The 12,390-nt window shown below is 62.8% G+C and overlaps 1 protein-coding gene across 1 annotated transcript; it reads left to right on the top strand.

Moving 5' to 3' along the window:
* The first annotated feature begins 11,296 nt into the window (after nt 1–11,296).
* Nucleotides 11,297–11,815, top strand: LOC104584287 (microtubule cross-linking factor 1-like). Its single transcript, XM_010238525.1, has one exon. The coding sequence runs from the start codon at nt 11,297–11,299 to the stop codon at nt 11,813–11,815; it is 519 nt and encodes a 172-aa protein (XP_010236827.1).
* The last annotated feature ends 575 nt before the right edge of the window (nt 11,816–12,390 follow it).

Below are 12,390 nucleotides of genomic sequence, written 5' to 3'. Positions count from 1 at the left end.
ATAATACGAGTTCAGAGAAGCAGGACGTAGGGTTTTACACCTCCGGGTGGCCCGAACCTGGGTAAAACGTGTGTGCATATGTTCCTAGCTTGCATGCATTCTGGGTGCACCTCTTTGCAGGTTACGTACGCCATCGGCCACGCCGATCGCCGGAGCGATCCCCGACGCCCCTGCCGAACCTAAAAGGGTGTGCCAGCACGCCCCCGGTGTCGGAGACCCATGCGACGACATCTGGCGCACCAGGTAGGGGCGCGTGAGGAGAGCTCGCCGGTGACCGCCGGCGGCAGTGTCTACATCGATGTCGGCCTCGTCTTCTCCGCCGACAGAGCTGGGCACCATGGCCCCCAAGCGGGCTGGTGACCCTCGGATCGACCCGCGTGAGGTCCCAGCAGCACATAGCGGTCGCACGGCGCGCGACCCGTGTCGGGGGCTCAGGAGAACCGTGAGCCCTCACGAGTGCAGCAATCGCAGCTGCCTCCTCTGCCTCCTCGGCCGTCAAACGACAACCGGCTGAGGGGGCCGACAGCCCCTAGCGCTGGGGCCAGCCGCGCGAGCGGGCATGGTGCTGCCCGCACCGACCAGCGAGTCGAATCGCGGGCCGAGGACACGCAGCGTCAGCTGCGCCATGAGCATACCGCGTCGTGAGCGATGCCCGGGGGCTCGCACCCCGCACACCCGGGTGCATCCAGGGGTAGGGCGGATAGCAGCCACTCGGGAAACCGGCTGCCTCCCGCGTGAACCCCGGCGGAAGCCATCATCGCCGCGCGGGTCATGGTGCGGTACGAACCGCAGCAGGGCACGCCGACGCATGAGGTGTCGGGCGAGGAGTTGGACGCGCTCCTCGCGCTCGCCGTCCAACAGCCGCAAGGCGAGGGCGTCCCAGTAGGCTCCGGCCGTGGGCAGAAGTCGGAGCGCGGAGACGCGCCCCACGCCTCACGACAGGGGGAAAACCCTCCCCCGCAAGGAGGCCAGGGAGACGGGGATCCGGAGGGGTCCTCGGACTCATCACCCACGGTCACACGGGGTGACGCGCGCGACATCTTGAATGCCTGCCAGCAAGAAGATCTACGCCCGCGCTTAGAGCGCCGGCGCCGGCGCGAGGTAGAGCGCCAACTCCCGCAGGAGCAGGAGGATGCTCCCATGGGCCTCGAGGACGGCTGCACCGTGTTTACGCGCGAGCTGCGCCGGGTGACATGGCCCCGCAAGTTCCGAGTGCCAGCGCTCGGCACATTCGACGGGACCGCGAATCCCAAGGATTTCCTCCTGACCTACACGTTGGGGATGCATGCCATTGGCGCCGACGACAAGGTCAGGGCTAACTGGTTCCCGATGGTCCTGAAAGGATCAGCGAGAACCTGGCTGCTCAACCTGCCCACCGGGTCCGTCGCCACGTGGGCGGATCTGCGCTTGCAGTTTGTGAGCGCGTTCTAGGGTGGCTATAAGCGCTCGGGAACCATGGCGGAACTGCACACCATCGTGCAAAAACCGGGGGAGACGTTGCGGAGCTTCGTCAACCGCTTCTCCAACCTCTCCTACTCTATCCCGGAGGCGGAGGCAGCTGCCATCGTCAACACCTTCGCCATCAACGTCCATGACACCAAGATGCGCGAGAAGCTGAGCACGCATCGGATCTGGACGACATAGGATTTGTACGCCCTGGCACACAAGTGCGTCATGGCCGAGGAAGGGCGCTTAGCGCCTGAGCTAGCAGCCAAGGCTGCCGCAAGCCCTGGCGAGGGTTCACAGAAGAAGGGTTCCCGCAAGCGCAGCGGGAAACAGGTTCTCGCGGCGGAGTCGGGGGCTGTTGCCGCGAGGCCTGCGAAGAAGGCCTCGCCGGGTGGCGGGCCTGGTGGCAGGTAGGGTGACGAGCCCCGCTGCCCCATCCACAACAACTCCACCCACGACGCGGAGGACTGTCGCGTCCTGCAGGGAATCAAGCAGCGGCGCGAACAGCGCCATGAGGAGCGCCGCGCTGTTGGTGCCTGCTTCAATTGTGACGACATCGGGCATCTGTCCCGAGATTTCCCGAACGACCCCAGAGCAGGGCCGAGGCCTGCCGGCGGCGGCGCCGGCAGGGACGAACCCCAGGGGGACGCAACTAGGCCCGCACGGGCAGGGAACGCCCTCCCCCGGGACGCGACAGGGCTCGCCCTGAGGAGCAGCGCGAGTCCGACTGCACTGGTGGCGACGAGCCGGGCTTCCAGGAGCCTCGCGGCGTCGCCTGCATCCATGGGGGAGCCTATGCTCTCCCATCCCATGCCGCGGTGAAGCGCCTCACCCGGGATGTGTGCTCCCTGTTGCCGGACGCGGAGCCACAGCAGCCGCTGAGTTGGTCGCACGTGCCGATCACCTTCAGCGACGATGATCACCCAGCACGGCAGTTGGGTTCCGGGGTCATATCTTTTGACGTCTCACCGATCATCAGCAACATGACGGTGACTAAGGTACTGGTGGACAACGGAGCGGGGCTCAACCTCTTGTCCGCCAGGCTGGTGGAGACGCTCCAGTTGCTGGTAGAGCAATTGAAGCCCACCAACCCGTTCCGGGGGCTAAACCCCGGGATCGTGCACCCCCTGGGGCGCATCACGCTGCCGGTGACCTTCGGGTCCCGGGAAGCGTTTCGGACCCAGCACATAGTGTTCGACGTGGCGCACACCCCGTTGCCCTACAACGGGATCCTTGGTCGGCTGGCGCTGATCAAGTTCATGGCGGCTACGCATGGCACCTACGGCATGATGAAGATGCCGTCCGTGTACGGGGTTCTCTCCATCAGGTGCGACCTCAAGGACGCGGCCTGGTGCGTTGGCGAGGTCATCAGGGCCGCCGCCGCAGCCGATGCCGGTGACGAAGACGTTGCCGTGGCCGAAGGCTCGCCGGGCCGTGGCCCGGCAACGAAAAAGGCGCGCGCCGCCCCGCAAGAGCTTGCAGGGGGGAGTGCAGGCTCGAGCTCGTGCCCCGGTAGGCCAGAACCTCCGGGAGGAGGCCACCAAGGTGAAGAAGCTTCCCCTCCAAGCCGGCAACAAGGAACGCACCGTCACCGTCTATGCGAACCTTACTGCCGAATAGAAAAGCGCCCTCATCACTTTCCTCCGGAGGAATGCCGACGTGTTTGCTTGGGAGCCGTCGGATCTTCCCAGAGTCCCCAGGGAGGTGATTGAGCATCGGCTCGCGGTGCGTCCGGACGCCCGCCCCATCAAGCAGAAGATTCAGCGGCAAGCACAAGAGCGCAAAGATTTCATCAAGCAAGAGGTGGACAAGCTCAAGGCTGCCGGGGTTATCAGGGAAGTTCTGTACCCCACTTGGTTAGCTAACCCTGTAGTAGTGCCTAAAGCAGGGAATAAGCTTCACATGTGTGTAGATTTTACTGATCTAAACTGTGCATGTCCCAAGGATCCCTTTCCTGTACCCCGTATCGATCAAATAGTCGATTCCACTGCTGGTTGTGATTTGCTGAGTTTTCTAGATGCTTTTTCCGGCTTACATCAAATTAAGATGGCAGTCAAAGACGAGGAGAAAACAACGTTCATCACCCCGGTTGGTTGCTACTGTTACACATGCATGCCTTTCGGGTTGAAGAATGCGGGCTCAACATTCCGACCCGCGTCGCGCGAGTGTTTGGGACCCCAGCTAGGCCGAAACGTGGAGGCCTACATGGATGACATCGTCATCAAGTCGAAGCGCTGGGACTCGCTGATTGATGACCTGCGGGAGGCGTTTGACAACCTCCGCAGGATCAAACTCAAGTTGAACCCTGAGAAGTGCACCTTTGGTGTGGACTCGGGCCAGCTTCTGGGTTTCTTGGTTTCTCACAGGGGGATACAAGCCAACCCAGGCAAGATAGAGGCTATCGAGAAGATGGAGGCTCCCCGCAAGGTGAAGGATGTCCAGCGCCTCAACGGCTGCGTTGTCGCATTGGGCCGCTTCATCTCAAGGCTAGGCGAACGCACCTTGCCTTTCTTCAAGGTGATGAAAAAGAAGGGTCCGGTTGACTGGACCCCTGAGGCCGAAGCGGTGTTTCGGGAACTCAATCAGTACCTGAGATCGCCGCCCGTCCTCGTCGCCCCCAAGCCGGGCGAGCCGCTGTTACTCTACCTAGCAGCGAACGATCAGGTGGTCAGCTCGGTGCTGGTTGCCGAGAGGGAGGAAGATGTTCCGGGGACTGAGGCTGCGGGGCAGGGGGCTGAACGGCCCCCAACAACCACCTCGGACCCATGGACCGCCCCCGAGCCGGCAACTCCAGCACCGCGCAAGCGGCTAGTGCAGCACTCGGTGTACTTCATCAGTACGTTGGTACGCGACGCCCGAACGAGGTACCCGCAAGTATAGAAGCTCCTCTTGGCGATTCTCCTTGCGTCCCGCAAGCTGCGCCACTACTTCCAGGCGCACCGGTCACGGTGGTGACGGGGTTTTGCCTTGAGCGAGCCCTCACCAACCATGAAGCCACCGGGAGGGTGGCCGAGTGGAGGATGGAGCTGTCAGAGTTCGATCTGCATTTCACCAACTCCAAGAGCATCAAGAGTGCGGCCCTGGCGGACTTCGTCGCAGAGTGGACGTCGACGAGCGTAGAAGAGGAGGAGCCGGAGACCAGCCTGCCTGCAAGCTGGACGAAGGCCATTGGGTCCTCTACTTCGACGGCGCATTTAGTCTCCAAGGAGCGGGCGCGGGGTCGTCATCGAGTCACCAACGAGGGACCAGTTGAGGTTCGCCGTCCAACTCGATTTCCTGAACTCCACCAACAACACGGCGGAGTACGAGGGTTTGCTCGCCGGGTTACAGGCAGCGATCGCCCTCGACATCAAGCACCTGATTGTTCGTGGGGACTCTCAGCTCGTGGTCAACCAGGTTAACAAGGACTACGACTGCCCGCAGATGGCACCGTATGTGGAGGAAGTCCGCAAGCTGGAACGCAAGTTCAAGGGTTTGCGATTCGAGCACGTCAAGCGGAAGGACAACTTCGCGGATGACGAGCTGTCTAAGATGGCAGCAGAGCGCCGGAAGCCCCCGGTGGGGGTGTTTTGCCAGAAGCAAGCAGCTCCTTCAGTCGCCCCCAAGCCGGTTGCCGGGGACGCCCCTATGGCAACCGAAGGAAATCCCGCAACAGCAGGGGTTCATGCCGCCGACATAGCGGCATGCGTAGGCAGGGAGACCCCTCCCCGGGCGATGGAAATCGCCCACTACCTAAAGGAGGGGGTCCTCCCGGAGGACGACGTCGCCATAGAGCGAGTGGCCCGACAGGCCAAGATGTACGCTGTGGTGGACGGAAACCTCTACCGCAAGCGTGCAAATGGGGTCAAGCTCATCTGCATGCCACAAGACGAAGGGCGCGCGCTGTTGGAGGAGATACACCGAGGCACATGCTCCCACCATGTGGCCTCCCGGGCGTTGGCCGGCAAGGCGTTTCGGCACGGTTTTTACTGACCCACGGCGCTGGCCGACGCGGAGCAGCTGGTGAAGACGCGCGAAGCGTGCCAGTTCCACTCGAAGAAGAGCAACCAGCCGGCGCAGGCCCTGCATGTCATCCCCTCCTCGTGGCCGTTCGTGGTCTGGGGGCTAGACATCGTCGGCAAGCTACCGAGAGCAGTTGGTGGTTACGAATATTTGTTCATGACCATCGACAAGTTCTCCAAGTGGGTGGAAGTGGAACCAGTGCGGAAGGTGACCGCCCAGGCGGCCATCAAGTTTTTCAAGAGCATTGTATGCCGGTTTGGTGTGCCTAACGGCATCATCACCGACAATGGCACGCAATTCATGAGCGCAGTGTTCCAGGCCTAATGCGAAGGCATGGGCACCAAATTGCACTTCGCGTCCGTTGCTCATCCGAGGAGTAACGGGCAGGCGGAGCGAGCCAACGCAGAAGTGCTGCGGGGGCTCAATACGAGAACCTTTGATAAGCTCAAAAGGCCACGGGAAACACTAGGTTGAAGAACTCTAGCCCGTGCTGTGGTCAATCAGGACCACACCTAGTCGGGCAACGAGCGAAACTCCTTTCGCCCTTGTCTACGGGGCAGAAGCGCTGCTGCCCCTCGAGCTCAAGCACGGATCTCCCCGAGTACGCGCGTACGGCAACCCCAGCCAACACGAGCAAAGGGTTGACGATCTAAACATCATCGAAGAGCTTCGATGCCGGGCTACTGTGCGGGCCGTGCGCTACCAGCAGGGACTCCGTCGTTACCATGACAGGCGAGTCCGTCCCCGGGGGCTCGAGAACGGAGACCTTGTCCTGCGCCGGACACAAGGAACGAAGGCCGGGAACAAGTTGACTCCGAAATGGGAGGGCCCCTTCCGGGTAGTGCAGGTGACCAGACCGGGGGCTGTCCGGCTGGAAACCGAAGATGGCTTGCCGGTGCAAAATAGCTGAATATTGAGCACTTGCGCAAGTTCTACCCGTGAAGCGGCGGAGCCCGACCGTCAGGTGATGCCGCCGATGCATACCTCTCGAACTAGTGTAGCCGGGAAGCCCCCGTGTGTAAACCACTAGTTATTGCGAGTAAAGATAAGTGTTTCTTTCCTGAATTTCTAAGTTGCCTCGTTTATTTGCGTGTTCCCCCTTCTTTTGTCTCCTGCTTTGGGTGCACGAAAGTGTCTTTCCATACTTGGTTGTGAGCAGGGGGCTGCTGGAGCCTCGAAAATAAAAACCCGTTGCTGGACTGCTCCGGCACGGGGCATGCAGTTGCCGGGTTTCTCGCCACGTGCATCACGGGACACGCAGTTGCCGGGCTTCCGGCAACGTGCATCACCGGGCGTGTAGTTGCTGGGCTCCCCGCAACGTGCACCACGCAGTCGCTGCGTCTGGAAAATAAAATGCTCACATCCAAGTTTTGTTGGGAATATGCCCTAGAGGCAATCATGTATGATGTAATTCTCTGGGCCCTCTCGAGTGATATGATTCGGGAAGCATGACCATGCGCGACTTGGTTAACTGTTAACCGGGTCGATCGACTAAGAGTTAGTCGGATGAATCATATATCACAGATCGAGAAGAGAGTTGAACTATTAAAGGGATGACGATTAATCGCCTATAGTTCGACAAGGTATATCGTGAGGCAAAAGGGACTAAGACGTATGTCACATTGGAAGGTACGTCGTCATGACTCGATGGTACTTGGGAGTCGGCATGTTCTGCTAGGAGCCGCTACCGATTGATCGATTGTGAGTCGGACTCCAATCGTGTCCAAGTCGCCATGAGCCTGTGGGGTCACACACTTAAGAGCGGGAGCAAGTATTTGGTCGGGTTGGACCCGAACTGGAATTGGGCTGACAATGCGAGTTGGACTCGCAGGGTGGATGGGCCACAAGGCTTGGAGCCCACTTCCACTCGATATATAAGCAGGGGCGTGGGATGCCTAAGGGGCACGGTTTTTCCACTCTCATGCGTTGAGAACCCTAGCCCGATTCAGTTCAACCGTCGCACCGGACCTAGCAGTCCGCCGCCGGAGCTCCTCCTCGCACGTGTGGATACCGGCAGAGGTGCTGTACGTTCAGCACTTCGACGATCGCGGGATTGGATCGGCTGGATCGGATCGAGGGACTGCACTGCATCAAGGCGCCGCATCAATAATCCGCAACTGCGCGTCTAGTGGTAATCCTCGTGGCCTTCTACCTCGGCTAGATCTTGGGAGTTCGTGTAGGAAAAGTTTTTGTTTATCTCTACGCGCCCCTTCAAGTTTGGCGTCGACCCTTCCGTGCCCGGGGGCTGGAAGGCAGGAGATTACCCGTGTTGCTTTCTGTATTTTCGTGAATTTCGAAAAAAAATTGCAGCACCTCAGGCCTGGTAAGCATCTAATCTGCAGGGAAAAGTGGAATCTTACGCACTGTAATACCCGTGGGCCGCCCACGGGTCGCGGCATGCAGCGGCGCCTTGTGGTGCGGAGCGACCGCACCACGAGAGACTCATCGCACTCCGAGGCTTTTGACTCAGGAGGGGCCCGGCACGTGTGCCACAGCAACTTGGCATGCGGAGTGGCGAAGACTGTACCGCACTTCAAGGGGAGGGGTGCCACGAGTACTGCGCTGATCCGTCGCACGTGATGGAAAGCCCTTCCCCCGCGCCTATAAAAGGTGTTCCCCAACCATGGAACGGCTCAGAGCGAAGCCAAGGAAGAGTCTGTTAAGGCGGACGGTGCCGCGTAGGCGTGATGGTGGTGCATACCATCAGCGCCTAGCGCCGACGGGTGCACTGCCATCGCGCCCTTGCTACATCGCCCCATTGAGCCCACTCCGAGGGGCGTCGCAGAGACACGGTGGTAGTGCATGCCATCAGCGCTCCGCACCGACGGGTGCACTGCCGCCGTGCCTTTGCCACGTCTCCTCTAGCGAGCGGCTCCGGGGCGAGGGCTGTCGTGGAGGCACTGGGGTGGTGCATTCCATTGGTGCCCGGTGCCGACGGGTGCACTACTGCAGTGCCCCTGCCGCACCCCTCCAGAGAGTATCTCCGCAAGGAGCGAGGGTTGCCGCAGAGACACTATGGCGACGCATGCCATCCGCGCTCAGCACCGACGGGTGCACTGCCATAGTGTCCCTGCCGCACCCCTCCAGAGCGCGCCTCCAGAGGCGAGGGTCGCTGCGAGGACGCTGTGATGGCGTTGTTGCCGGCGGTCGCCGTTCGCTCCGGCCCACCACAGCGTCCCTGCTGTGGCCCTCGTGCAGTTTTGCTCCCAGGCAACGAGGGCTGCTATGGGGATGTCGTGGCATCCTGGCCGCCCGCGCTCGGCGGTGGTGGCGAGGAAGCCATGACGTCCCTGTGGGGACGCCATGACATCCTCGTCGCCCGCGTTCAGCGGCGGTGCCGAGGAAGTCACGGTGTCCCTGCCGCATCCCTCGGAACAGGCTCTTCCAAGGGCGAGGGTTGCCGTGGCGTCTCTGCCGCATCCCTCTATCAGGCATTTGCAAGGGCGGCGAACTAGGAGTGCCTCTCTGGCGAATGCTTCTGGCGAAAGGACTGAACGAAAAGCTAAGTGCTGGCACCTAAATGACAAATCCTTCAAGAACTGAACGTAGTTGAACGCTGCTTCGCCAAGAGTAGCCCCGGAACCTGCGCGTGGCCGGAGTGTTAGAAGGACGCTTGCGGGGGGAGTGCGCTCCCCGTGTGGCTCCCGGGTCCGTCCCGGGAGGGCATGGCTTGGAGTAGTTACCCCGCAAGTGGAGTGGCTCGTCGCTACCGCTTGACCCCAGGTCGGCACTGCGGGTCCGTTCCGGGTCCCTGGTTCGGTCAAGGGTGAGGCGCGCGAGTCCCCGGCAACACAAGGAAGAACACGCAAAGGCTAAGGGAGCCACCCCGCGAGGCAGCCCCGGGAACAAGGAACAAGAATTAAGCAAATTAAAGATCTTGATTAACTAAGTACTGAATGATTACATGAACTGACGGGAATGTAATTGTTCAAACGGCGCCAAGCGCCACACTTGCAGGGCAAAAACAAAGAAGATAAACAGGAAAGCAGCGGGGACTAGCAGAAGGCTGCTGCGACTAGTGGCCGGAGTCTTCCGCCGGGGGCTCCGGGGACGGCTCGGGGTCCGGCTTCCGCTGCATCCGCTCGACCACCTCGTCGACAAACACGCGCACCGCTTGGGTGTGGGTAGGCTCGTCCTCACTGTCCGACCAGGCGTCAAGCAGGGACTCGAAGGGGAACTCCGGGTCCCGGAGGTGTATCCTCGGGAGGATCGTCCCGGCAACCTCCCGGGCACAGTTGGCAACCTCGTTGGCGCCATACTGAGCGATCCAGACGTCGAGCGCCCCAAGCTTCCCCACCAGGTCGGAGAAGAAAGGGATCAGCGTTGAGACGTCCGTGCCGTCCACCGCCGCGGCCTGCAGCTCGAACCGGGGCAACAAGTCGCGCAGCGCCTGGGCAATCTTGAGCAGCTTCTCGGTCTCTATATGCCGCTGCCCGATCAGCGTGCCATGATGGAGCCGAGCGTCATGCACAGCCTTCTTGGCCGTGCGGAGGTTGCTCTCCACCGCCGCAAGCTCCACGGTCTTGACCGCGATGTCGTTGCCGGCCTTGGCGAGGTCCTCCTGGACGGTGGCCAGCTCCGTTTCAAGCCTGGCCGCCCTGTCCTTGGCGGAGCCGAGCTGGATCTCATGCCGGGCCGCTGCCTCCACCGCGCTCTCGGTAGCCTTGATCTGCACCTCCAATTTGACCCGCAGGCCCTGGATCTCGCCGCGGTAGTTCGCGATCTGATCACTCTTCTCGTCCAGCCGAGCCTGGGCTGCCGCGAGCGCCCCGGCGTGCTCCTTCTTGGTTTTCTCGAGGGTCGCCGCCAGCGAGTCCAGCGCCCCTGAAGCTCGGCGCGCTGAGCCTCCAGTCGCCGGTAAAGCTCAGCCTCCGGGACGACTGGTTCCTCGGCGTTCTCCAGGGCTTCTCGGGCAAGGCGCGCCTCCTCTCTAGCGAGACGCGTCTCCTCGCGCAGCCAGGAGAGCTCTTGCCGCTCCTTCTCCACGGCTTCCCGCACCTCGCCAAGCTGGCTCTTGCTGATTGCGTGGTGCTCCCTCACCTCATTGAAAGAGGTGACGAAGGCCAGTTGCTGGTCCTTGACGGCGTCCAAGAACCGGTGTCCTCGCTCGAAGGCGCTCGGATCCCAGGTGATGGGATTCCAAGCCACCCCGGCGAGGGTGCTGAGGTTGGCGTCGAGGGTGGTGGCTGATGACGACGAAGCCCCCGCCGCCACCGTAGAGCCGAGCGGGGGGTCGTCTGCTTGTTCCGGGGCGTCCTGTCGCCCTTCCCCGGCAGCCTCCCCTTCACCTGCGCTTGGGGACCCTGGGGTTGGAGAAGCCACCGTGCCCTCGGCAGGGGCTGTCCCCTGCTGGGCGGCAGGCGAATCCACGCCAGCTGCGTCCGCGGCTGCCGGCGAGCCGCCATGCGCCATCCCGACGGTGGCGGTGGTCACCGCTGCCGCCGTGGCCAGCGCAGTAGGGCTTGGTGCAGGAGCCGATGCTGGCTCCTCCGTTGACCCCGATGTCGAGATCAACCACGGCCGCGCCCGCTCCCGATGCGAGCGCGCTTGGGCCTGCAGTAACAAGAAGTGTAAGAATCGACGAGCGAAAGGGTAGCCGGAAGCGAGAGGAAGGGGATCTGGGTGGTTACCTTGCAAGGCCGTTGGACTTGTGGGGGGGAGCTTCCCCCACCTCATCCGTACCGGCGGGAGCCTCCAAGAGGCTTGCCGTGGGTGAAGTGCCACCTGTGGAAAGAAAAGGTACGGTTGTGTGATTAACTAACAATCGAAAATGCAGCAAAGAAGACAGGATGGAGCCGTACCTGCTGCCGGCAGCACCTCCGTTGGAGTTGGGTCGCCGGCGGGTGCGATGGGGGCGCTCCGGGCCCCAGCGGCGCCGGGGTCGGCAGCGCTGCCGGCGCCCGCGCGCGCCTTCTTGTTTGGCACGGCGGGCGGGGAGTCGCCCCTCCCCCTCTTGCCGGCGCTCGCCGGCGAGTCGGTCCTTGGGGGGTTGCACCGGAGCGCGAAACCCCGGAAGACCCCCCGAGCGGGCGGCGCCGTGGGTGCTCGTGGGGTTGCCGTGACCCGGGGCATCGCGAGAGTGGGCGACGAGGCTGCCGCGGCGCCGGGGGCTGCCCCCGGTGTAGGTGCCGCCGACGGGCCGCGGGGGGTCGTCGCCGGGGTGGTCGCCGTCGTGGCCCCGGACACCACAGCGGTTGTGGTCACCGCCGGGCTGCCGGCGGATGTCCTTGGGGCGGCGGCCGCCGCAGGGCTGCCAGTCGCCGCTGGGGCGGATGTCGCCGGTGGGGAAGATACCGCCGCAGCCGCCATGGAGGCAGCCGCGGCCACTGCGTACGCCCTCGATCTCCGCACGATCAGGGCCGCGTAATCACTGTCCTCAGTCGTCCACAGGGATGACTTCCTGGGACGCCGCAGGCTGGCCCACCTCGTCGTCCAGGGACTGGAGGGAGGGCCAGCTGATCTCCGACTCGCTCCCGCTCTCCTCGAGCACCTACTTCCCGCGAGGTGCTGGCGGGGGAGCGCGAGGGGTTCGGGTGGGGGTGTCGTCCATCAATCCCCACTCGTTGCAGGGCGAGAAGGCGGCGACGATGTCATTGAGCCCGCAACGCCGGCGTGGAGGCAGATTACCCCCGTCGGGAACCCCGTGGCGGGGAGGTTTCGCCAGAGATCCCCCTCACCCACACCTGGAGGGATTCCAAGTCGACGCCTTCACGGCGGAGGCGTGTCCTGTCCTCGGCACCCGTGTACATCCACGCGGGCCGGGAGCGCAGTTGGAGCTGCGTGATGCGCCGGGTGATGAAGGTACCCGCCACGTCCACGTCAGAGAGCCCCGCCAGCCACAGTGCCTTGATCTTTTCCACGATGGGGAGGAGATCGGCATCGCGGTGGTACCTGTCCTGCCAGCCGCTGTGGGGTTGCGGCAGCTCCGTGGGCGACAGGATG

The sequence above is a fragment of the Brachypodium distachyon genome, chromosome 3, assembly GCF_000005505.3.
Source record: "Brachypodium distachyon strain Bd21 chromosome 3, Brachypodium_distachyon_v3.0, whole genome shotgun sequence".
Lineage (NCBI taxonomy): Eukaryota > Viridiplantae > Streptophyta > Magnoliopsida > Poales > Poaceae > Brachypodium > Brachypodium distachyon.
The sequence above is the reverse complement of the archived record's forward strand: the minus strand, read 5'-3'. Positions and strand labels throughout refer to the sequence as shown.

Bases quoted from the DNA above. Each gene is read 5' to 3' on its own strand.
- LOC104584287 (XM_010238525.1), top strand. From the start codon at position 11,297: ATGGGGGCGCTCCGGGCCCCAGCGGCGCCGGGGTCGGCAGCGCTGCCG.